Here is a 24,904-nt window from a genome sequence, read left to right as displayed (position 1 = left end):
CAGCGTGGCTGGAGGCGCGGGCAGCCTCCCCCCGTCTCCGGACCTCCCTGCGCCCGGCTGGGCCAATCCGGCGCGCGCTCGCTCCTCGGCGACGGTCCCTTCCTCGCTCCTTCCCCCCCGCCCCCCCCGCTCGCCCCCCCCCCCCGAGGTTCCTCTCCCGCCTTCTTTCTCCTCCTTCTCCTCCTCTTCTCTGGAAGGAGCCGCGGCGAAGACGGCGCTGGGCGCGGGGTAGCGGGAGGCCCCGAGCGGGCGAGCGCCGAACCAAGCCCCGGCGCCCGGGAGCGATGCTGCCGCTCCTGGCCGTCTTGTGCGTCTTCTCGGGAGCCGGGACCTCCTTCGCGCAAGGTAAGCGGCGCCCCGACGGCGGGTCTCGCAGCCCGCAGGGTCTCTCGCTGGCCCCGCCGGGAGAGGGCGCGCGGCCCGAAGCGGAGCGGCCGGGGCCCGAGGAGCTCGGCTCCCCGAGGACTGATCAGTGGGGCGGGCGAGTGTGCCGCTGGGGTAGCCCTTCTGTGTGCCGCTGGGGTAGCCCGCCCCGCCGCGCCAGCCTTCCGGGGTGTCTCGGTGGCTGGACAAGGCTTCGCGGCGCGGGGCAGAGGACCGGCCGGTGGAGCTGCATCCGGCCCGCTGCGAGCCCTCCGGCCTGGCCGAGTCGTGAGCAACAGTCCGCCGCGGAGTTTGGCCGGGCTGCGCGCCAGCCGCTGGGCTGCGCTCGGCGAGAGGAACAGCGCCCGCCGCCCCGCAGCCCGCGGCGAGGCTGCCTTTGGATCGGGCCCCAGCCGGACCCCCTCCCGCCTCCGCCGCCTTTCCGCCGGGCCCCCCAACCCTCCGTTTCGGAGGCGGGCGCGCGCGGTTGCCTTGTTCTCTCCGCAGAGGGGGGGCCGCGACAGAAGTTGCTCGCACTTGGACTGCGAGCCCCATCAGCCACCGACGGCGGGGGCCGCTGGGAGAGAAATAGCGGCGTCTCGGTAGGAGCCGGGGCGAGGGGAGGTGGGCAGCTTTTCGCAAGAAGCGAGGGCGGGCTGGGAATGGAAAAGCGGCTCGCTGCCCGTTCACTCCTCCCCTCGGGCGGCCTCACCTCGCCTCGCCTTGCTTCCTTTCAACGTCCCGCGTGGAGTTGAAATTAGGATTGGGGGGTGGGAATGCAGGAGCGCCCCCGGATTGAGCGGGTGATGTCCCCCAGCTCCTGCCGGCCCGAGAGGCACAAGGACGGGGCCCGGGGCAGACGGGGTCGGGGGTCTTATGCCAGGCGCTACTGGGGTCCTCGCCTGGCGCCCGGCTCGGCGGAGGACGAGGATGCTTGGGAGGGGGACCCGGTGGGCTTGCTCTGCGCGGGCTCCGCTCTCTGCAGAGGGGGCCGGGGGCTGGGGTGCTGCTGCAGCCGGAGCCCCCAGGAGGGGGCGGCTCCCTACGGCGGGGGCGTCGTCGAGCAAGGGGGGAGGTTGGTCTCGGACCCCTCAGGCGCCCTGGCGTCCCTGTTTTGCAGATGGCGCCCACCCCGGGGCGGGCATGGAGGGGGAGAGGAGCACGGGCTCCGGCGCTGGGGGGCGGGGCTGCCGGAGGAGGAGGAGGCCGCGCACAATCCGAGCGAGGCGGCTGGTGCTGGGGAGAGCTGTGGGGGTGAAGCCTGACGTAATTCTCCCTTTCCCATCTCGTGTGCCATAAACAGCTAGCGTTACTAATAGTTATAAAATGTGTGTGTGCGCGCGAGTGTGCGTGTGTGCTTAACTGGCTGGCTTCTCAATCACAACCGGGCTCCCTCAGGCAGCATGTCCACCAAAAGCAGGGAGGGGGGCTTCCAAGGATGTACCACTTGCTACTTCCAGGGTTTGGGGGCTTTTGCAGGGAAAGGCAGATTCACAAAGGTATCCGGCGGGAGAAGAGACTTCCTGGTATGATTTCAAGTTGTCTGTTTTTTTATGCCATGAGGACTAGAAACTTGCACAGAGGTTCTTCAAGAACTGATTTCTGGGTGCCTGTGGAAGAAAGAGCTTGGGAGCATCTGGATGTGGGTCAAAGCAAAGGCCAAACCTGTTGCTGGTGGGGGGGCAGCTTGGAAAAGATATTTCTGGGCCCACTCCTCCCCCAGGATGGAGACAAGGGGGCAAGACCAGTGCCCTGCAGAAACACTGCCCGGAGGGAGAGCGCTGGTGCATCCTGTTTGGTGGATCTCCCACATTCAGAGGCATTTTATCAGGGAGAGACGGCAAACAGCCACCATGTGTTTTTCAAGCTTGTGTGTGAGTGTGTATACAACCGTTTCCCAAATTGTGTCTTTTTCTTGGAAAAGAAGATTGTTTCACTCTTCATGGGGGGCCATGCAGAGAAGGGATTACATTGTCACTGTGGGTGAAAGAGAGGCAGGCTGCCCTATTGGCTGCATGGGGGGGATTGGCTTTGGAGTTGGAGGGGCTTTGGAGTTGGAGGGCGCAGGTGGTACGGCCCCCTCCCCCTCGGTGGCCCCATTCCCTTCATTCCAGGGAGGGGGGGGCTTCCGGGTGGAGTTGGGAGGAAAAGAATCAAAGGGACCTTTTGAAGCGGGGGGGGGGAGCCCTAGAGGACCCAGAAAGTTTTCAGCATTCTTGGGTGGGGGGGGGGGGTAAAGAAGGGACGGGCTGTCTTTGGAGCGGCACCAGGCAGTGGAAAGAGGCTTTAGGGGACAAGGTCTCCTCAGATTATTAGGCGGCTAATGGGAAAGGGAGCCTACAAAGGGGGATCAGATCCCCCAGTGATGGATTTCCTTTTGCGTTCTGGATGTGAGCTTCAAACCTGCAGACGTTTCTCTTGCAGGGATGGGAGATCTGGCTGAGGACAATGGGAATTGTAGTCAGCATGTCAGCAAAGGCCCAGGCTGGGAGAGTGGGGTGAGGGGCTAGAGGATGGACCCCCATGTGCTCCCCCTCCCCTGCCCAAAGGACACACGTGCATTTAATTAGAAATAAGGGGGACTATGTGGGGTGGACAAGTTCACCCTCAAGTCTGGGAGGGGCCAGTGCTGCTCTGCTGCTGGACGAGCTCCATCGCTCTTCATTTTTCACAAAATAATTTTCTGTATTTTATCTAAATGAAAGTCATTTGTCTTCTCCTCCGCCTTCTTTCAATCACCCGGCAGGGGTCTTTCCATGATGGTGTGTCACAAATTGAAATATTCATTCATTTTCCGAGCCATTCTGCGTGTGGATTATTTTTCATCTCCTTTTCAAGAGGAAGAAGGTGGGGGTTAAAATGGAAAAAATTAAGGCTCCTTGTCAGGGGAGGGAAGAAGAGAAGATGCTACCGTGGGTCGCTCTGGCAGGGGTTCATGGGACTTGTTGTCTGGCACAGGGGGGTGGCTGATAATGGAGCTTCCAGGCTCAAGAGCACTCTTCCTTCTTGCCTTCTTGCCCTGCTTGTGACTTTCCCCATTGAGGTGTCTGGTTTTCCATGGGGGGTCTGCGTAGATGGGTCTCCTGGTCTAACTCAGCAAGCTTTATTTTCTGCTGAGCAGCCATGGCCATTAGGAACAGCAGGTCTCCAACGGGAGGGAGAGCTGGATAAAGCCTCCATCTACGGGGGCAGTGTATCACAATTACTGGGAAAGATGCAAAGGGGAAGGTGCTTTGGGGCCTATCTGCAAGGATGCTCTCATCTTAGCAGCCCTTCTGCCCGCCCCCCAAGACTCCTATCCTCATGGAGAGGGTTTCTCTTGCAGGTACAACACACACACACACACACAAACACAGCTGGTTAAATTCTGAGTGCTGTGAAGGAGACAGTCACCCTCAGACTGCAAATTGATTTGTGCAGTGTGCCCCTCCCCCCCATGAGTCGCCTTCAAGGGTCAGGGGGAAGAGCTTGGCTGGCCTGGAAGGATCTGGGGGGTGCCCCACCCCAGGGTGGAAGGGAGGGGCTGACCAGATCTTCCCCAGCTTCCCAGGTGGGGGTGGGGGCTGGCCTTCCCTTCCCTTCCCATGGCCCCCAGGGGCTGTTTCCCAGCATTCTTCTCTGGACAGAGAGCACCTTTCTTGGCTGGGGGGCTCTGGCTCAGCTCCCCCAAATCCAGGCCCAGTTCTGGGGCCCCAGGATCTTCCAGCCCCCTCCCTGTGGGGCTCCTCTCCCCCACATCCTACCCTTGGGGCTCTCCAGGCTGTGGATGATGGGAACCGAGGCGCAGCACTTGGGAGAGTGGCTGCATGGCGAAAGGGCTAAAGTGAGGCTACGGGGAAGCCTCAGCTGCCCTCCCACTCCGGACCGTGAACCTCAACAGGGAGAAGGAACCACCACCTGGGCTCTGGCGTCCGTGGGCCGTCTTGGACTCCACTCCCAGAAGCTCAGCTCAGCATGGAGGGTGACCCAATCCCAGTGCCCACGGGAGGGCTGCCCTCTGCCTGCCCGGGTGGCCTTTCCAGCCTTCTGCAGAGCCCCGGGGCTGTGGGTGGGGCTGGCTGTGCCCAGCAGCTGGTCCTTCCCTTCGGCTCCAGGGAGGGGGCTCCACCCCAGCACCCTCTGTGGACCCTGCTTGGGCTCCTGTTGGGAAGGGGGGAAGCCCCACCCCAAAAGCCAGCAGCAGCAGCTTGGGCAACCTTCAGCCAAAGTTCCCCTGGGAGTCAAGAGTTTTAAGCCCCCACCCGATGGCACAGCGGGGGCTTTGGCACCAGTGTATCTTCATTTGAGTGGCCCTCTTTCTCCTCCACTTCATGGCCTTTCCTTGCTTCCTGACTCAGAGATGGGGAGGTGCACCAAGGGGACGCAGATCCTCGCTCCTCTCTGCCAGTTTCCTTAGCGCCCCTGGGCTGCAGCTTGCTCCAGCAAGGAGGAGCTGCAGAGGCCAGAGGAAGAAGGAGACCCCCCACACACACCTCCGGCAGCTTTCTGTAAGAACCATTTGTATTTGACTTCTCTGCCGGGCATTTGCCATACCCCCCACCCCACCCCACCCCACCCCACCCAAGAAGCTCTTCTGCTTCACTTCCAAGCCTTCCATGACTCTGGAACAAGGGTCGCAGCTCCTGGGCAAGGTCAAGGCTCCACCAGCAGGGGTAGTCTACCTCCATGGAACAGGCAGTGGGAGGGCCTTCTGCCCGTGGGCCTGACCCTGTGGGGCCCTTGGGCATCTGTCTTCCTGGGGGAGGCATGGCAGGCCCCTTTCCCTTCCCCACTCCTGCCCTCCCCTCTCGGTGGTTTCCTTCCTGGCAATGGCTGGGGGGGGGGCAGATTAGAGCTCACTCTTCATAAAGATTCCCCTAATTGCTTGGCTTAGCTCGGGTTTTATCATCAAAGCAGCCGTTATTTCCTCTCTAGCCTGCTTTTCTTTTTATTATCTCTTAATTAATCACTCTGGTGTTCACACTTAGTGGATAATTAGAGTCCCTTGAGCCCAGGAGCTTCATGTTCATAACCTCTGGCTCTGAGGAGCTGGGGGGGGGAGGGGAGGGGCCCCACCTGGGCCACCTCCTTTCCAGCCTCCCCCTGAGCAAGGGACCACTCCCCCCCTCCCAGCTACCCCCATGCGCACAGGCAGCTGAAGCCTTCCGGGGCCGTCCAGAGGCAGGGAAGTGGGGTCCGTATGGACAAGCGGTCCCTTTCTGAAACCCCTTTCTGAAACCGCAGTGGCTTTGAAGGTGACCCTGTAAGACAAGCCAATGTGCCAATTCCCGGCCTTTCCCTAAAGAAGTGGGCATCTTTGCGGGTGAGGAAAAGCTGGGTCACTAGAGACACCCAAGGCTTTTCAAGAGATCTCCGGTGGTTTGTTTCCTTTTCCCTGGAATCCTGGGAGATCCTAGGGTCTTCAGCCAAGAATCCATGGCCCCCTCCTCAAACTACAGTTCCCAGGATTCTCCAGGAAAAGCCCTTGGGGTTAAAAGGTAACCTTGGAAGAAGCCATGGTCCGTATCCAAGCTGCCTGGAGAGGCGTCCCCTGTTCCGCTCATGGGCTATTGGGGGATTGTCAAAAGTCCCGCCAGTCGCTCAGCATTTGGGTCACACCTTGTCACCCCCAGATCACCCGAGGCCCTGGTCTTCCTCGGCACACGCCTTCCTCAGGGTTCCTCCTGAGATGAAGTGGTAGTTAATCAGGGCTGGACTGCCTGACAACAGAGCAAAGCCAATGGGGAGGGGAGGTGCTTTGGAGCCCCCCACCAAACATTCCCAAAGAAAAATGAGGTTGCAACAGCCCTTCCTTCCTTCCTTCCTTCCTGGATGATTTTTACCCAAATGGAAGTGTCTGTGAGTGGGCTTGCATGTCCAAAGAAAGGCCCCTCTGATCAAAAGGGCCCAAGCCTGAAATATTTAGGGTCTCCTGGGGACCCAGATGGGTATGCTTGTGCAAGAGCGAGGTGGAGGCGAGTGAGGGGGAGGGCCATTGTTTTCAGAGGGAGAAGCTGGAAGAAGTGGGGGCTGGAAAGGAAAAGAGGCAAGGCGGCTGAAATATCACTATCCAACTTTTATTGCAAAATTGGAGAACAGTTGTACGCCTGGAGGTGTTTCCATAGAAACGCCAAAGAAAGGGAGATAGGGACCCGTGTGTGTGTGTGTGTGTGTGTGTGTGTGTGTGTGTGTGTGACGTCTTGGAGGCAACAATCCAATCAGAGTAAATGCTTAAAGGGTTGAACAAAAAACCCATTCAGAGATAAGTAAGAGACGCAACGTTATCAAGGGAGCTACTCCCGAATTCCAGCCTTGCTTCAGCCTCTTCCCTCCTCCCCAAAGAGCCCAGTCCAGAAAGTGACTCTTGCGATGCCTCCCTCCCCCACTCCCTGTCTGCCTGCGTCCTCTGCCAACACAAAGGCTGGATGGGCAGTTGGGCAAACACCCTGCCAGCGTCCTGCCTCCCTGGAGCCTCTGTGTTCAGGGCAGTATACCTGCGGCCAGCAGGCGGTACGGCTCCTGTTTTCCCACCTTCCTCGCTTGCTTCCACGAGAATTGACAAGTAAATGCATCCAAAGACATAAACGGTGCCTTGTCTACATTCTGGAAAGCCTTCCATCATCTCTGCTTTCCTGTTGCCCCTGTGGTGGCTTTGCTTCGGCATCCTCGCTTCGGGGATCCCGGGGTGGCAGCTTCACTCCCCTTCGGGAGATCTGCCTGACGTCTTCTGCCCTCTGCCTTGCCAAGGGGCTGGTGGTGCTGGGCACTCTGCCATCAGGTTGGATAAGCTGGAGGTGGAGGGGAACCTCCCTCCCCTTGGCTTACCTAATCAAGAAAGGGAAAATCTCCTGCTTCACGGTCTAGCTTACAGATTTACCCATTTTCTACATTCTGGGCAATTTCATTCAGGAACTGTTTACAAATAACTAGTGTTATTTGAAGTTTTGTTTATTTTAAAACAGGCTACCCGTCTTTGTAACAAAAGGAAGGTCTGGTCTGCTTGCAGACATGGAGGTCCTGTGCTAAGCCACAGCCGGGGCAAGCCGTAGACTGGCATAAGGAATCCCCCAGTATCGTCCAATGAAGATATTATGATTCTGCGGGGAGGGAGGGATGATGAAGGCCTTTCCCTCTTCTCAGAGCCGGTCTGACTCTGCAGTTTCAGAGGCTGAACAGCAGTGCTGAAACGGAGCCATCCTGACGGCTGTCTGCTGGGAGTTTCAGGATGCCACAGAGAAAGGGGCACAACTTGGGCACCCTGGCAGGAGATGTCCAGAGGCAGGCCGTGGGAATCTTGCCAGGCTCACTGTCACCAAATGGCTCTTGGGCTGCAGGCAGCTGAAAAGGTGGTTGTGCAGAAAGCTATGAAAACGAATGGGGGAGGCCCCAGACAGGGATAGCTTTACTAGCCCCCACCAAAATGCCACAGCATCGAAGAGTTCATTTTTTAAGATTAACTGGCCTGGCTCGCTGTGGCTGTTAGGAGAATCCAAGAGCGAGGTTTGCAAAATTCTCCATGCGACATCGGAATTAAGGTGCTTCGTTTGTGCGCAAGTTACCACTTGACCCGGCAGGGCCTTGTGTCAACCTGCCTGGGTTTCCAGGCATGGGGAATCCACAGTGCAGCCCCCCTCCAAAACGGCGTGTACCTCTCCTGTGCGGGTGTGGATGCTCCCTCCCCCCCAGCTGGGCTGGTGCCAACAGCACTCCCAGCCCTGCCATTTCCAGCCCTGCCTGTCTGCTGCGCCAAAGGACCCCTCTGCTGTTCCTTCCCCCAGAGAGGATTCCCAGAGCCAAAAGGGTGTGTGTGTGTATGTGTGTGCAAGGGGGCGAGGGAGGGAGGGAGAGAGAGGGAGAAGTTGTGCTCTTCCTCTGCTGTTGGGGGGTTTCCCCTCTCGCTGTCGACTCATCAAACTTGCCCATGTGAGCAACGTCGGGCAAAGGCAGCCAGTGCCAACATGTTGCTTGGCTCGCTTGGCGACTGTGTCTGCACGCGGAGTTTCCTAGATGCTACATGGCTGGGCGGCTGGACTCGAAGACGTGGGCATGGAGCGGGGCAGGGTTTGCGCACATCCTGTTGCATTTGCACCGTCACCCCCAGCGCCCAGTCTAATTTATCTCCCTGATGAGTCCATGAGGAAGTTTGTGCCACGCTCCAGCTTTCTGGAGCTGCAGGCAGGGGCTGCATCCGGAAAGAGCTGGGATGTTTTACGCTGCACAGCCATGAAAGTGGGCTTGCTGGGAGCGCTCTTGGTTGCGCAAGTGGGTCCCGGGTGGCACATTGGAAGGAAGAGGCTTTGAGAATGGGCAAAATGCCCACTTTACTTTCCTTAGCTTCTTCTGTCCCTCTGACCCAACCAGAAGTTGACTGTCCCCATTCACCCTCCTGAACTCCCATTTGGAGGTAAGCTGCTGTGGGTGGAGGCTCCAGTGATGGAGGGCAGACTCTTCCATGGAAGGATGGACCAGTGTGTCTTTCCCAGCATTTTGGTTGCCCAGAATGACCCGCTTTAGGGCTCTGGGAATCCCTGGGGTCTGCGCCAGTTGCGGGTGATTGGAGCAATAGTCCAATTAACTTAGGTGATGTTAAGGAGAGCTGTTGGATTAATTGGCTCTAATGATGAGGCAGATCTCCCATATTCCAAAGCAGTTTGCCAGACCCTCCTTCCTCCATCATAGTCAAAGGTTAGGCTTGGAATCCAGAGGCCTGGATCTGGCCTCATAGACAGAACTGGTGGGGCTGAAAAAACCCGCAGGTTGGCCTCAGCTTCCCTTGAGGCCTGAAAAGCATGTGAAACAAAATGCTTGGCCAAGTCCCGCCTTCCAGCTATGCTTGCGGGTGCCCTTAGTTTGCAAAACATTATTAGGCAGGAATTTCCCATTGTGGGGTTCCCACGCGGTTTTATTTCTGGGCCTTCAGAGACCAGTTCCCTCCAGCAGCTGCCAAAGATGCCCCTGCGCAGGCACCCCATTGGGCCGGGCATCCCAGATGTTCAGAGGTTTGCAGGGAGGGGCAGTAAAAAGGCCCCGGGCTGTTGCTCTGGCTGGCCAGCCGAGGGTCTCTCTCCTTCCTGGCTCCTTGGCTGCATCTTCCCTGGCTCTGTGAGGCTGCCCCCAAAAGGATGAAAAGCCAAGCAAGGCTGGGCTGCTGGCTGGGAGGCCAGAGGCGTCCTTCCCTCCCCCACGGCTCCTCCTGCGCTCCTCTCTCGCTTGGCAGGAAATGCTTCGAATTCCGTGCTTGTAGAATCACTGCAGTGTTGCAACCGCAAGAGCCAGCGTGGAGGCGAAAGGAGAGGGAGGAAGGCCTGCTTCTGCTCTCCAGAATTCCCTCCCAGGGCTTGCAAGCGTGATTGGGAGGAGAAACCCTTTCCAAAAAATCAGAGGAATGTGGACAAAGAGGGGCCCTTCTTTGCTGGCTGAACTAGCCCCGTGACACACGGGGGTCCTGGTCCTGGGGTTGGGGAGGACTCTGGTTCTGCCCCCAGGATGTCGCTGCCCCCAAACCGGGGCTGTGAAAGGGAAGGCCATGTTCCCGCCCCCGCTGGCTCGAGAGCACCAAAACAGAAGCCTGGATCGCTCTCTGGACCCGTGGCTCAAGGGAGCCTGTTTCCCAGAGAACCGTGGTGTAGCCTGGCACGGCAGCGGGTTTCCAGGCATGGTTTCTTGCTGTGGCTGTCCAGAGTGGTGTGTCTTTCTGCATCCCGAGAGGGTCTTGCTAGGCAAGATGAAAGGCGGAGGACACAGGGCTCTGGGCAGGCCTTCAGCTCACAATCTCATGTTATGGGGGTGGGTTTTCACGTTGTTCTGGAATGCACTCTGCAGATTGCAGGGACAGGGGGCATTGCCAGCCCAGCACAGCTGGAGGGGGGGGCGGTTAATTTGTTCCATACGGATCAAACTCCGTCCTGTTTGAAGTCTTGTGCATAAAAATGGAGTGACTCGTTTGGTCTGGCGGGTGGGGGGAGGGGGCCTGCTGTAGGCCCCCCCTGTGTCAGAGGGAAATTCGCCCAGCAATGTTTTGCAGCAGCCCTTTCAAGCACCACCACCCGTCCCACCGCCCTGTGCCTCCCAAGATGCCGCTGGCCCTCTCCAAGGCCAAGCCAGCTGGGGAAAGAGGTCTCCTTGCATTCCTTCTTGTCCACCCAGGGAGAAGGGGGGAAGCCAAGGTTGCAGCTGAAAGGCTGGCAGAACGGGGAGGCTTGGGAATGCAGATGGCGGAGGCTGAGGGCCTGCTATAGCAGCTGCTCCCCACCGGGGCCTTGCATGGGTTCTGGGCGTCTTGGAGGTGTGGGGTCTCTGCATCTCCAGCTGGGGTGCCCGGAGGAGGGAGAGAGGGGGTCCCACGGGGCTGTCCCAAGCAAGCAGGGAGAGCGGATGTGTCCTAGGCATCATCCTCCTCCCCGCCCTCGTGAGCATCTCTGGTCCAACCAAGGAGGAGCGTCCCTGCACGGCAGTGAGTGGCTTCACTTGTGGCACTAGCCACGGACGCTTCAGACAAGCCTTGTTTACCACCCGCCAGGGGTGAGCCCACCCCAGGATGCCTAACCGCATTCCAGGCCGAGTGCAATGGCTGAGTGGAAGAGGGGAGAGGCGGGGGTGGAGGAAGGCAGGCCTGAGCGTGGACATGAGGAAGCAGGACCTGGACGGGACCCTTTGCCGGGAACTGGTGAACGGGGGAATTGATGAAGGGTTAATAAACCACTGTCCCGTGATCCGCTGTCTGGTCGGCCTGGTGACTCAAAGGAGCTTTGAAGACGCCTCAGCTGCTCCTTGGGGCGGGGGGCAGCAGGGACAGGGTTAGGGAGACAAGGAATCCTGCACATTGCATGCAAGTAGGGCTTGGCAGCGTGCTGGAGAAGTGGAGACGTTGGCCCCTCTGGCCCCCAGTAGGGGTTTTCTACCGTTTCATCCATGGGAGCAACAGTGTGGACATAGAGGAAGCGTGGTGGGTGGCGCTAGGAAGGTATCATGGGCAAGGCTGGTATAAACTGGATTTAGCTCTTTTCTGCCCCCCTGCCGCTGATTCCCTCCTGCGCTCGCCTGGAAAGGGACCGATGGCCGTGCGGTGGGCCTCTCTGCATGCCGGTCTGTGCCCTCTTCAGAGCAAGCGGCCTTATCAATCAGGCAGAGGAGGAATGGACACAGTTGCACATCTGCTCAGCCTTGCTGGGAGGAGTGCCGATCTCCACTCACATCTGCTGTAGCTGGGAAAGATAATTCCACTGTTAAAAGACCCTCATTAAGACTTCTGCATTTAGAAAAAAGGCAGCCTGGAAGCAGCTTGATGGACGTCTGCCAGCATCTTCCGTTAATGACTACGGATTCTTCTTCTTCTTTTTTTTTTTGAGGAGGAGTGGGGGGAAGAGATCTTAATTAGCCATTGCTCTTAACAGGGATATTATACAAATTAATTAAACTTGAGCTAATAAACAAGCACCCTTAGTATTCCTGACAGCCACAGAAATTGAGATTCCTGCCAGCACAGTAGAAACAAGGCAAAATAACATGGACAAAGAGGCCCAGATAGACACCCCCCCAAAAAAAATCCTAGCATTCTTCCAGCAAATTTCACACATCAAAACATGGACAAGGAACGTTTAGCCAGGTGTGTCAAACTTCAATTCCTAGAATTCACACCTTGGTCCCACTTTTCAGCAGGCATAGCTGGGAGGGTATTAATTGGCCCTTTGGGCTTAACTCGCAAGGCCTTTGATGTCAGGGTTCGGGTGCTACGTTCACACAGTCTGGTCCCCATTACACCTTCCAGTGACTTTGTGGCAGGCAGCTGCTCCTGGTCATCCTTGCCTGGTAGAGAAAATCTAACACTTTTCTGTATCAGAACATATTTTTTAATATTTACTTGGATGGAAGGCAACCAGGAAATTCCTGGACTGTGGATGAAAGTGGGAAGTAAAAACCTCCGGCCTGGAGAAGAAGGGCAGCCAAGGAAATCACATGGGTGTGTTCACAAAGTCACAACCTTTGGTGGTGGGTCTTTTCACGGGGATGTAGAATCCTGGTGCTCTGGCAGATTCTCCCTGCTTTTGTGGACCAACGCCATGGGGTGAAGAGGAGGGATCCATGAAAGGAGGGGTCTGTGATGTCTAGGGCGCCAGCCAATGGCGGCCTTCCATGATGATGTAATGGGGCAACTTTCTGCTCTCTTTCAATCAGCTCTGGACCACAGCTTTCCCATCTGGAGTGTGCCCTCTGGCCTTGCCTGACCTCTCTGATCCCTCCCTGCTGGAGAGTTAGGAACACGTAAATATCAGCCAAAACCACACAGCAGTCTTATTTTATAGGACAATATCCAAGGGTGTAAATATCACAATCTCACAGGGCAGCCGTTTGGCTGGTTGCAGATCCTTTGCTGCGGATCTGCAGAGAGGCCCGTTACTACTCTGGGGGTTTGAGCAAAAGGCCTTTGGAAGCAGCTCTGCCAAGCGAAGCCAGTCAGGGGCACGGCCCTGTCCCTTCGCTTCCTCCCAGACTTCAGGCTTTGCCGAGGGGGGCAGCGCACCCCCGTGAGGAACCTGGTTGTGTGAAGTGCTGCTATGCAACCTGGTGAGACCCAGCACCTCCTCCAGACAGATCCCCCGCAGTCTGCTCTCCACTCACCCCCACCCAGAGGGATGAAGACAGAATTGTACCCAGCTCTACCATTCTGACCACTGAAATTGTGGTGCCCTGTGGTGCCCTGTCTGCAGCCCTGGGATGAAAGCGACAATGGGAGCACCAAGGCCAGGATCCTGCCCCCCATCTTCCAGCCTCTGAAGTGGACAAGGACCCCTGAACACCTCCCCTAAGGACTCCTTCCTCCTCCATAAAGTACCCCACAGGGCTTGCTGGCTATGCTGCAAAGCTGGGCCGAGAAGGACTTGCTGGGCGGAGAAATCAGGAGGCAGGGCAGAAGAGTTTTTCTAGTAGGCCCCTCTGCTGTGGGCTGGTACTCCTTTGAACCTCCCCTTGGTGCATCATCTCATTTGACCATCCTCCTTTGGCTGTTGCCTCTCAGCCACCGCCAGGAAGGCTGATCCAGTCAAGTCTTAACCACATGCAAGAGAAAGACATCTGCAGCGTATGGGTGTCACTGCGGAAGAGGCAAGCCACTTTAGAACCATTAAAAGACTTACTTCTTTGGCATGCGCTCCTTTGCTATTTGGAAGACAAACACAGAGAACCGCTTTATGAATCAGACGGTTGGTTCATTTGGCTCAGAGTTGTGAACGCTGACCAAAACCTTGCTTCTCCAGGGTTGTGGGCAAGAGTTTTTCCAAGAGTTGAGTTATTTTCCATGGGATGCCCCACCAGTGTGTTCTGGTTTATGGAATATACCAAGTACTTATATACCTCATTGGGTTTTAGCTGGTTTGGAAAAATGGGTCGCAGATCTTGCTTCTTGGGCACTGAACTTCTTAAAAGCTCTGTGTTCGTTCAAGAGTGAGATAAGCTGTGACAATAGAAAGGCAGATATGAAACATTTACGTGCACGGAGTGGGCTAATGAAATATTAATTTTAATAGGAAAGGTATTCATGCTGCTTCTGAGAGTTAAGTCCTGTGCTGCCCGTGGGCACCCGGCGTGCGTGGACTTCATCCCAGCTCCCTCTTATTCCTAAATGTGTCCCCTTTATAAAGTGACCCGTCCTGGAGGGGTCGTTTCACTTGCCTTGAAGGGGCTTCACACAGCCAAATTGTCTCTCGGTCTAGTTGTAGCAAGTCTCATCTCGGTCCCCGGGGAAAGGAAAGGTGCGGAGGAGAGGTGATGTCTTGTGGCCTCTGATCCGCCTGTGAGTCAGCCAGCCAGCCTCTGGTGGTCTCTTCTGGCATCCTCATTCCAGCCAGGCGGGGCCAGATAAGAGGCGTGGATGGAGATGAGCTGTTGCTGGGCCGGAGGGGGAGGAGGACCAGCTGGGCGCTCCTCTTGGCAGCCCTCCTTAAAAAGGGGCTTTCAGGTGGTGGCTAAACCCAGGAGGGAGGTTTAGGGGCAGCTGCTAGTCCCAAGGGTGAGGTGAGACCATGGTGGGGAGCAGCAGCTCCCTCTGCCTGGTGGTAGGTAGGTAGGAAAGGGTGAGGGAAGACGTCTCCGTTGTGTCCTGCCTTCTGCAGATTTCTGGAAGGCTGGCAGACCCAGCCTGACTCACCTGGGCAGAGGGGTGGGGTGACTGCCCATTCTGCAGCATTCGGGCAGGCCCAGTCCAGCTCTGGGCCCCAGCTCTGGTTCTCTGAACAGCCCCGGCACTTCCCTTCCCAAAGACTGCCTCGTGGCGGCGTCTCCCGCTCGCCCCGTGCCCTGTCCTCCCGAAGCTGACGGTTTCCCTCAGAATCTTCCCTCGGAGACAGAGGGAGGTTTGCGCTGGAAGCCAGGCCAGGGCGGACCACCGGATGTTTCCCGCAAAGGCGTTGGTGGCGTCTGCACATCCCACATTGCCAAGAATGAAACAGGGTTAAATGAAGGCAGGTGGAAGGATTGGAGGAGCAATAATCACTTGGAAATTAACTTCCCAGGTGCCCTGTGTTCCCCCCGCTGCCGTGTGCTCTCCGGCCCTTCCCTCTCCAGCACGCTTTTCTTGCGAGAGCCATTAAGCAGCAGCAGACAGTGAGAGCCGGGCATGACGCCGAGAGGCAGGTTCCAAGTTAATGGCACCAGAGATGCTTTGCTTCCATAAACTTCTCCCTGCTGGAACAACACCGAGGCGCTAAACACCACAAGCAGAGCAGGAGGAAGGGAACCATCTTTGGTGGGCCAGTGTGGGTAGAGATGGAGTTGTGTGGGAAGAACTCAGCTGGAAATTCCACAAGAGGTGCACACACGTGTTCGTTCTTCTGGGGGGGGGAAGCCCAACTGCACCACTTTATCTCTAACTTCCTGGCTCCTAAAGTATTACACTTTTTTGAGTCTTGGAAAACACGAGTTTAAGATACTCTGCCCAGTGTCTTGTCTCCGTAGATGGGCTGGGAATTAAAGTGTGTTTTTCCCTCCCCTCTTGGCTAACAGCAGGGCACGCTGGCCTTGCAGACTTTAATGAGCGCCACGCTTGAGGGCGGTTCATTGAGTCAACCCATGGCTAGAATTAGCGAGGGGGAAGGAAATGCTCGGAAAACCCTTTTGTGCAGAAGCCAGACCTACCGATACATTTGTGTCCTGTTATCCAATTAATTATTCACATTTAAATACGTTTGCAACAATTCCACGTATAAAATAGTACGTGTCATCCAAGTTTCTCGGTCGTCCTTGAACCCAGGCTCCTGAGTCAGACGCTCGCTCAGATGCAGAAAGAGCCGAGTTGCCTAATCGACAGAACGTGCGTCCGCTGCCAGCCTTGCAGGGCCAATCTCCATGCGCCCATAAAAACATGCAATATCCATTTCCATTGTCCTCCTGTTAGTTTCCAAGCTGTTAGCCTATAAATCAGAAGAATCTGAGCATCCAGAAAATCCAGTGAGGCCTCCAGATGATTTTCTTCTGTGCAATAGCGTCCGTTTGAAAAGGAGACATTACAGTGCACCGTCCGGCTCCCGTGAGCCAGCCTGGCGGCTTGCGAGATCCCTGGGCCTCCCCCTCCCCCACCCGTGCTGTGCTTTCGAGTCACGCCGCGGTCTCCTGGGGGGCAAGGAAAGGTTTGCCTGCCGTTTCGGTGTGCAGAATGATTTCAGTTGCACCGTGCCACGTGAGGTGATCTGGATGCTGGAGGCGGTTCTGGATGGCCTTGGGTGGGGCTCTGAAGGATTCAGATGCTGTTGAATTATTTTATCCTCCCCACCACCACCCCCAGCACACGCTTCCTGTGCCACTTTGGCCTCTTTCCATCTGTCTTCCTGGCCCAAAGAGAAAGGCCTGGTCCTCCTTCCACCTGCTTCAGCTTTGCAGACCCCTCCAAGGGGCGTTAATGGGTGTGACTGGTTCTGAGCAAGTTTTGTTCCTTCCATGGGGGGGTGCCCTGGGCCACCCTGCTGGGAATTTGGCAGCTCTCCATATGCTGCCTGGCTCTCTGGCTGCCCCTCCTCCCCTTTGTTCCTCAAGGAGACATCCTGTCCTGGGGGTTCTGCACCTGCGGGTCCCCTGGCAGCCCTCTTGGTCGCTGTGGCCACCTGCCATGGATCACCAGCCCTCCGGGAAGAGCCGAGGGAAGAGGGCCTGCAGATTTGGGGGTCTGAATGGGAACTGGGCTGACTGCTCTTCTCTGTTTTCCTTCATGTCCTTTGGGGGGTGGGGAGAGAATGAGCGGGCGGAAGCCGGCTGTGCTGACCTACTTTTCCCGCGGAGCTTCCTGGCTACCTGCAAGGAGGAAGAGATGGGAACATCTGGAGGGAGGGCGAGGCCCCGAAGCTGGTATAGGCGAAATCTGGGGACGGCTCCTGCAGAACCTTGTGCGGGGCGCAGATGCTTCGTCGGGCCTCCTTGCCACTTCTGTTCCTCCGGCACGCAACGGGCAAGTCCACTCTGGACATTAAAGAGATTTGGCCCCCAGGCACCCGTCGCTTAGGGGGCAGTCAGCCCGGAAGGGGCCGAGTCGCTTCGCGGTCGTCTGTTTTCCCCTCTGTTGGAGGGGGTTGTCTTCTCCTCACGCCCCTCCCCCCCGAAATTCTTCGTGGGGGGGAAAGAAGGCAGTCCAGGCTTTCTGTGAAAAGCTTTATCTCCCCCCGTAAGCAGCCACTTCTCGGCTTCAGCCTCCCCACGTGACGGGGGGGGGTTGCTCTGGGCCTGCCCCACAGGGCTGATTTTAGGGGTTGCTGAGAGAAGGCCGGCACAACTTTAGGGATCGAGGCGAGCGCTACGCAGGAGCAGGGCGCAAAGGAGCGCGGGGCGGCTCGATTCCCGGCGCCCGTCTTTGCGCGAGCCCCGCTCTCCGCTTCTCCTCCGGCCTCGCAGCTGCCCCGCCAGCCTCCCGCGACCCCTTTGTCTTTCCGCCTGGCTGAGCCCTTTCAAGAGGATTAAACTTCCCCCGCGGAGAGGGAGGGGGGCGAGGGCTTCACCCCCGGTCGGGGGGGCCTTCCCCCGGGTTGACCGAGTCAGGCAGCTGGAAGCAGAGGCTCCCGCTTGCCCCCCGCCGCTTCTTGGGAGCCCCGAGCGGAGGGGCCCCTGCAGCTCTTGGGGCGCAGCCGGAGGGCCGTGGAGGGGGCCTTCCGAAGCAGCGGCCCTGCCAGGCTGAGGAGGCATCGGCTGCCCTTGCAGGCAGACCGGCCACCGCGGGGCCTGCGAGATAATTGGATTCCTCGGGCCTCTGATTTATAAAAGGAGGTGAAGCGGGAGGGGAGGGAGGCCGGCTGGAAAAAATTCTCTCCCAGGCGAAGGAAAGAAAGAGCGATTGCAAATTCCAGCACCGCCGGAGAGGCAGTTAACCCCTCGCCTCCCCGGCTGGATCTCAGGCAGCCGGCCTGCCCTCCCAGCCGCCCCCTTCCCCAGCAGCAGGCCTCTTCCAGCCTCCCAGCATCGGGGCTGTGCTCTGGGAAGCGCGGCGCAAAAGGGCCACGCGGCCTGCGGCTGCAACCCGCCCTTCTGAGGCTTCGGGGTGGGGTGGGAGCGCCCCCTTTTCCGAGATTCCTCCGGGGCTGGCACAGCTTTCCACCATCTCTGGGCGTGGGGCAAAGGAGATCAGGGAGGGCTCCCATGGTGGGCTTTTTAAAAATGGCTCCCTTGCCCATCGGGGGCAGGCTGTGAATTAACGCCCCCTCGTTAATTCAAGCATCGCTGCGAACGTCCCTCTTCCCGCCTGAGCTGAGCAAAATGGCCACGCCAGTCTCTTCCTCTGAAAGTATCGCAGCGGGAAAGAGGCCTTTCGGGCCCGGGACAGAGCAAGCCGCCCTGCGGGGGTCTCCTTCAGCTGCGTTCTGCCGCTGCGACCGGGTGGGCTTCCTGGGAGGCAGAAGCTTCTCTGTGTGGCTGGGTCTGGGGTCCCCCAGGCCTCGGCTGATGGCGCAGCAAAAGCCGGGAGGTGGGTGCCCAGAGTGCCACCCAACTGGCTCCCCAGCCTGGCAGGGATGTCCAACTGGCCCCTCTCCGAGACTCATCCTGGGGTGATGCCTTGCAGAGGGGGGTTCTGCAGAGCAGGGAAAGGCATGTGTGTGGCCCCGGTTGACCTGGAAACCTCTTTTGGGTGGGGTGGGGTGGGGGTTGGGGGAGCACACCAGGCAAAGCCCATAAAGTCAGTGGCATAAATCCAGCTTCGGAAAGATCAGGTGGGTGGGGGGATTTCTTGGGGACAGCCTCCTGCCTTTGGAGTTTTCTAGAAGAAGGCCAAGTTTGTTTTTCTGATGTTTTTAAAGATACACAGACACAATCTACACAAACACATATATTGGTAACTTTGGAATGCTGGCTAAATAGCTGAGCTCTGGCTTGGTTTGTGCTCACTGACAAGGTCCAAACTGCCTTTGTGCACCTTCCCTCTTTGCCCCACTTGCTCCGTTCTCTAGGAAAGATGGCATTTCATTTTGGTAGCCCCCTGGTCCTCGTTTCACAATCGTACTGGTCACCAACTCTTCCGCACTGAATGTCCACAAAAATACAAAAATCTGGGCCCAGATTTTAAGTGAACCTTCAAAGGTGTTTTAGCTGCTGCTTCTCATCTGCCAAATCAAATGGGGTGTGTGTGTGTGTGTTGGATGTTGACTTCGGTTGAGGTCCCATCAAAGCAGGATAAAGTTTCTAAGATTCTTTTCCTTAACCGGGAAAGGAGGGGCAGGCGTGTGGCTGCCTCTCTCCTCTCGCAGGGGCCAAAGACATCTCCGTGGGGACCGGCAAAGGGGCACATGAGCAGCTGCCCTCTCCCCAGCAACCGGCATCGGAAGGGAGCTTGCTTACTTCCAGTGCCGCAGGGATCGCCCAGGCTTCTCCATGGCAGAGGGCGGCGTCCTGTGTCCTGGGCCCTGGGCCTCTTTGTGCTGTGCTGCCTCAAAGCAACTGCACTGTGCTGCTTTCTCAGGGTCTCCTGGTCACCCCAGAAATCCAGTTCCAGACTCTGGGATACTGGCTTGCTCCAGTTCCACAGCAAAGCCCCAAGTTCAGCTGCTGCCCACTGGAAGTTTATCTGCTTATCTGCGCGAGCCTTTCTCCCTCTCTGTCTCTGTCTCTCAGACAAATGGAGCTGCTTACTGTAAGGCGGTAATGCTATTCATTCACTTTAGGGGCTCTTCCCTGCCCCCACCCCCCACCCCCGGCTCTCCTGCCTGCTCTCCTTCGGGCACGGTTCTATTCCTGTCTTTGTGCGCTGAAAACAGTATAATTTGTTCAGGGTTGGAAGGGATTCATATATTGGTTTTTGAAGCCTGAGGTCGGATGGAGCTTTTTAATAATCCTCATAATAATCCTGATAATGATAATGTTATTTATTGGGTGGAAAATGTTTAGGAAACTTTGAGAAGGGAAAATAAGAGTCAATTTCCTTGTGTCATCCCAGGCCTGTATTTATAGCTCCTCTTGACATCATTTTAATTGAAAATTTTCCTTATGTTTTTTCTGGACTAATTACGGTTCCCTCCTGCACACCAGCAGGGCCAGAAATTTGCTCTCCCCTCTCCGCTTCTCCCTCCTCCCCTCCCCCCTAGGATGCTTCTGCAGAGGGCCGGGGAGGGAGGGTGGCTCTCCGTCTCTTAATTGATTGGGGTGATGAGGGTGGCAGAATTTTGATGAATGCTGCTCGTTAGCTGTCTCTTCAAATTACTCCCAGTGGCTGGCAGACCGCTGGACTCCCCTCGGGCCTGGTGGTTGTGTGGAAGAGGCCCAGCCACAGTGGGGGACTGGGAGGCGGGGGGGGGGATGAGGGATGGCCCGCTTCCTCCATGGAAGAAGAATCTAGGAGCCAAGCAAACTAACGGTGGGCGCAGCAGAGCCCAAACTTGTGAGGCAGGCAAAATGAGAGCTGGGCTGGTTGCTGCTCCCCCAAAAATGAGGCTGTGAAACGGGTGCCCGGCACAAGCCGCAGGAAAATCAGGCGTTTGCACAAGCAGTGGAAGATGGGTCCAGAAAGAGTTGTGTCTGCTGTCCTTTGGGCTGGAGGAAGATTTAATCCCGCAAGAAGTTTGCTCCAAGGCCCCTGGATGGCGGAGAGAGACAGCTGGAAACTCGGGGGGCTGAGATTTCTCCCCATCAAGCCCCTTCCTGGAAGCCAAGGGGAGCATCTGTGGTCAGAGGCAGCCCACCTTTGCCAGCAGTTGGGAGTGGTGGTTAAGGCAACAGGCTGGAAATTGGGAGGCCGTGAGTACGAAGCTAGCCAGGTGACCTTGGGCCAGCCACTTTCTCTCAGCCCTAGGAAGGAGGCAATGGCAAACCGCTTCCAAAAAACCTTGCTAAGAAAACTGCAGGGACTTGTCCGGGCAGTCTCTGAGAATCGGACACAATTGAATGGATTAAAAAAAAAAGCAGCAGCAGCTGATCCGGAGGGACTAGTTCCGAGCCAGCGCCTGAGTTCACACAGCACGCTTGACTCTACTAACATGGAGGGTGGGGGGTTGTGGCTTGGACATGGGTGGGAGACCCAGGCTTTGTCCCAGCAGGTTGTGGGGACCAGGTCATGGCCCTGGGAAGGGTTCTTCCTTCCTCTGGGACCTGCCTGTCCGGGGGACCTTGGGCTTTGCTGATGCAATGCCGGCTGGAGTTCAGCCAGGAGAGGTGTCTCCATGCTGCGCCAGGCAGGGGGCCGGAACCATCCCGAGGGTCTCTGGGCTATCCCTCGGAGTGAGCCAGGCTGCTTCTGCCTCCTCCTGATCTGGGCTTTGCTCCGTCTTTCGGCCTCAAGGAACGTCTTTTCCCGCTCGGAGCCAGGAAGAGGAAATATCCGGCCCTTGCCAATCCTGGGGACCTACAGTGCTCCTGAGTCAGCCTCTTGCCTCCTTCCTTTCCCAGAGGGCGGCTCTTTTTTCCCCTCTTTTGCCAGGAGATTGGAAAGTGAAATTGATTGAGTCTGACATCCAGCAAAGGTGTTTTCCGCTGGTTTGGGTGTGAAAAGCCCCATCTGGTGGCTGGGAAATAATCAAGGTGGAATATTTGATCGGGCCGGGAAATAAGGTGCTAAATTTGTTGTGAGATTGGTGTCAAAACCAATTGAGGCCCTTTGCTCCTGTTGGGAAAGGCCGGTTAAATGAGAAATCATGTGGTGAGCGGGTCCATGGGGACAGAGTTCAGGCAGAGGGGCAGAGAGACAGTTTTGGTTCAGGGGTGCCCGCTCAGAAAAACTGAAATGTGTGATCCAGAATGGCTAGGGGCACCAAGACCCTGCCCGTCCCTTGGGGCACTTGCATAAGCCTGGGATTGCTTGGTGAAGTACCAAGATGCTGCTTCTCTTGATACCAGCTTTAGAGCTACGCCGGACTCTTCCTCAGGAGCGATAAGGGGACCCCTGTTCGTTGTCCTCCTCCCACCAGCTCCCTGGTTATTTTTGAGTTGGCAGTGCTCAGACAACATTTGAGGCAGCAGTTCTTGCAATCTGGGCACGTTTACAGCTTTGATCCCAGCACCCTTTAATTATTTACTCTTGGTATCCATGCTGCCTTGTTGCTTTGCCTTTAAATTAACATTTACTGCCCTCCTTTTCCCAGGCAAGAATTAATGCACTTAAGCTGCACATGTTGCAAGGCCCAGGCGCCCCCAGAGCTTCCCGCTTTTGCCCAGTTCAGCCCCTTCTCCTGCTGCTTGGAAGCCACGGAGGGCAGGCCCTGCATTAACGCTGGCTCTGGGCAGCCTCTGCCAGCCTGCGCTTCGCTTCCCCGCAGAGCACAGTCCCTCTTCTCTGCAACGTGGATGATGCTTCGGGTGGGGGCATCCTTGGCGGGGAGGGAATTGCATGGCACTTGCTGCAGGCATGAAGTCACAGCTGGCTTCTGATCCTCCAGGGGGGCTCGCAGGAGCCCCTGCTGGTCCGGTCTGCAGAGCGCAGGGGAACTCTTCTAGCAGCTGATGCTCTAGGACTTAGCATCAGTTAGGAGTGGGGGGCCACCAATCTCTACAGAGAACCACAAGACCTTCTCCCCATGTTTCTGGGGGGCTTGGTTTGGAAACAGCCTACTGGCAACATTTACGAAGGCATTTTCAGAAGTTTAACAGGTTGCCTTACTAGTGGCACCCCGGATATATTGTGAGTTTTTTACCAGTGCCGCTTGACCACAAGAAGCTGAGGAAGTAAAGCCACGGAGAAGCTACAGACTTCTCTACAGGGAACGAAAAACGCTGCAGTTGCAGCCGCAACAAAGACTTTGGACTTGTTAGCAGCCTGCACCTGCCTGACCGCCCTCTGCTTCTGTGGTATGAGGATGGCGATGCTGGCCTACCCCGCCAGGTTGTCCTCTGGGCGAACATGGGCGGAACGCTTTCAAACACTCCATCCTTCCCCCAAAGTGGGAGGGCGACCCTCGCAATGCCCCCCCTGCCGGAGCGCTTCCGTCCAGAGGCTGAGATGCCAGAGGGATCATAAAGCCCAGATTAATCCGCCTATGACTATCTTCCATTTCCAGGATTTGAGTCTTCCCTTTCGGCCTAAATGCTCAGCTCCTTCCAGTGGTAACCGATAATCCCACCCCCTTCCTTTCTCCTCCGCCACTTCGAATGCCCTTGAACAGAGATTAGACAAACCCTTTCAAGTTGGCCCTAAGCCACAACATTGGCTTAGGGCCAACTTGGTTCGTTTTTAGTTTAATGCCTCGAACAGTCGTCGTGGTTTGTAAACTGTGATTTATGGCTCCCTGTGCCATGGGAAGGCTGCCAATTTTGCGTTCCTCACCAGCAGACCACGACTAAGCAGGACGCGCAAACCGGGCCGGCCTTTTGGAGGACAAAGACCGTCCGGTTTCTGGGTTCCAGCTCCTGCCTCTCTTATCCGGCGTGGGGTTTTCCTCACCTCGTCTTGGAAGTTTGTGGCATCTGCCACAGATCTCTCTCGATGCCCCCAAACTCCTGAGCCTTCCTTTAGCCTTGTTGCTGAAAGAAAACAGCCCAAAGCAAGGGGGGAGGGCGGTGTAAGCTCTCTCCATGTGACCCCCTCCCCCGGTGGGATCCGAAGCCCGAGCCATGCCTGCCAGGGTTGTGGCCGGATGGGGTCTGTGGAAGGGGACCCCCACTCCCAAGGAGAGATGATGGGGCATGCGTTTTCAGATGAAGGAACAGGCTGGACCCCAGCACCTGGATGGGGGGTCGAGGAGGCTTGTGCCAGCCTTGCAGGTCCTTGTGGGACATTGCCCTTTCAGAAGGGAAGAGAGGGACCTTCTTGGCAGGGCCCAAAGAGAGGGGCACCTCCGTTGGCATCGTTTTCCTATTGCTCATGAGGGCAGCTCACTGGCTCAGCTCTTCCTCTCTGAGGGGGAGACCTTTGGGAGCCTGGTGGGCTGGGGTTGGTCTCTAGGGGTCAGCTGGCAGGTTGATTCTCCAGTGGGTTGCTACTGCAGCCCAGAAGGCACCCTCGAGCCCCAGTGCCCCGTTGGCTGGGTTTGCAAACTAGCCAGCGTGAAGGAAAAGAGCCAGGCCTGAGTGAGGGGCGCCCACTTGGAGACACCTGTGCCCATCTGCAGAGAGTGCCTGTGGTGCCATGGCAGTAGCTTTGCCCGACAGACAGATCCAGAAACAGATGCTCCCCTGGCACACAATGGGTAACAGCTCCGACATGAGCTTTGATGTTGCCAAATCAAGATGTCTGGCTGTTTCTAGAGGCTGCTGAGACATTCTCATCTTCTGCATTTCGTGCCTGTCAAAATGCCCCCTCCCCTTTCTCCTTTCTCCTTCTATTTCCCAGACCTAAATTTGTTCATCACCAGTTAGTTGGCAGACCTTTGTTCCATCTCCTCTGCTGCTCTGAATGCAAGTCAACTGTCTTGTTTCTTCTTCCCCAGCCCCAGCCCCTTTTTCTGGGCTGGAGAAACATTTTTTGCAGAGTGAGTGGGCTGAAGGGAGGTGCCCGATCCTGGCGTCAAACTCACAGTACCCCTGGCAGGCTGCCCACGAGGGCTTTGCGGTGGGATGGGTAGGCCCTCAGTGCCGCTCACCACCTGGGAGGATGAAGCAGGAAGAGCAGCTCTGGCCCTTCTGGAGTCTCCCGCCCGGCCCCACCCTGGACTCCCGCCATCCCTTCCCTCCTCGGTTTGTGCCCAGCCAAGGGCAGCTCGCAGTACCCACTCTCTCCCCCTTCCTCCAAAATGCCAGAAGCCAAGGGCAGAGCAGTTGTTTTGTTTCCATGTTTTGGGGAGGGAGGGGAAGAATGTATGTGTTGCTCTTATAGAGGGAAAGGCTTGGGGGAAAAGCTTAAATTTTAAAGAGGGAGAGAAAAGGCAGGGAGGAAAGGGCGATAAAAAACCCAGAGTCCGGGCCAGAGAGATTTAGTTCCTTCTGAAAGCCGCTGGTGGAAATGAAAAGCTTTCCTTTGGGCCCTGCTTTAGTCATGAGCGGGGAGAGATTGGATCTGAGAGGCCTAAGGCTTTAATCAGCCCTCCCTTTGATAAATCAAGGGGGCAGAGCTTGAGGGGAGCCCCCCTGCTTTGTTCTAGTGCACCATGAGTTTCTCTCTGCTGGGAGCAGGAGGGCCTCCCCTTCCCCTGCTTCCTGCCTTGAGCGGAGAAAGTGTGCCTGTGGGTGATTTCCG

General features: G+C 57.0%; 1 protein-coding gene across 1 annotated transcript in view; it reads left to right on the top strand.

The window, feature by feature from the left end:
• Positions 1 to 205: 205 nt before the first annotated feature.
• KIRREL1 (kirre like nephrin family adhesion molecule 1) overlaps positions 206 to 24,904 on the top strand; it is a 38,920-nt gene continuing 14,221 nt past the window's right edge. The window contains exon 1 of the mRNA XM_063316677.1: positions 206 to 345. Coding sequence (XP_063172747.1) covers positions 285 to 345 — 61 coding nt within the window. The 5' untranslated portion in view covers positions 206 to 284. The remainder of the gene's footprint in view (positions 346 to 24,904) is intronic.

This window comes from Candoia aspera, chromosome 17 (assembly GCF_035149785.1).
Source record: "Candoia aspera isolate rCanAsp1 chromosome 17, rCanAsp1.hap2, whole genome shotgun sequence".
Lineage (NCBI taxonomy): Eukaryota > Metazoa > Chordata > Lepidosauria > Squamata > Boidae > Candoia > Candoia aspera.
This window is presented reverse-complemented; position numbering and strand designations above follow the sequence as displayed.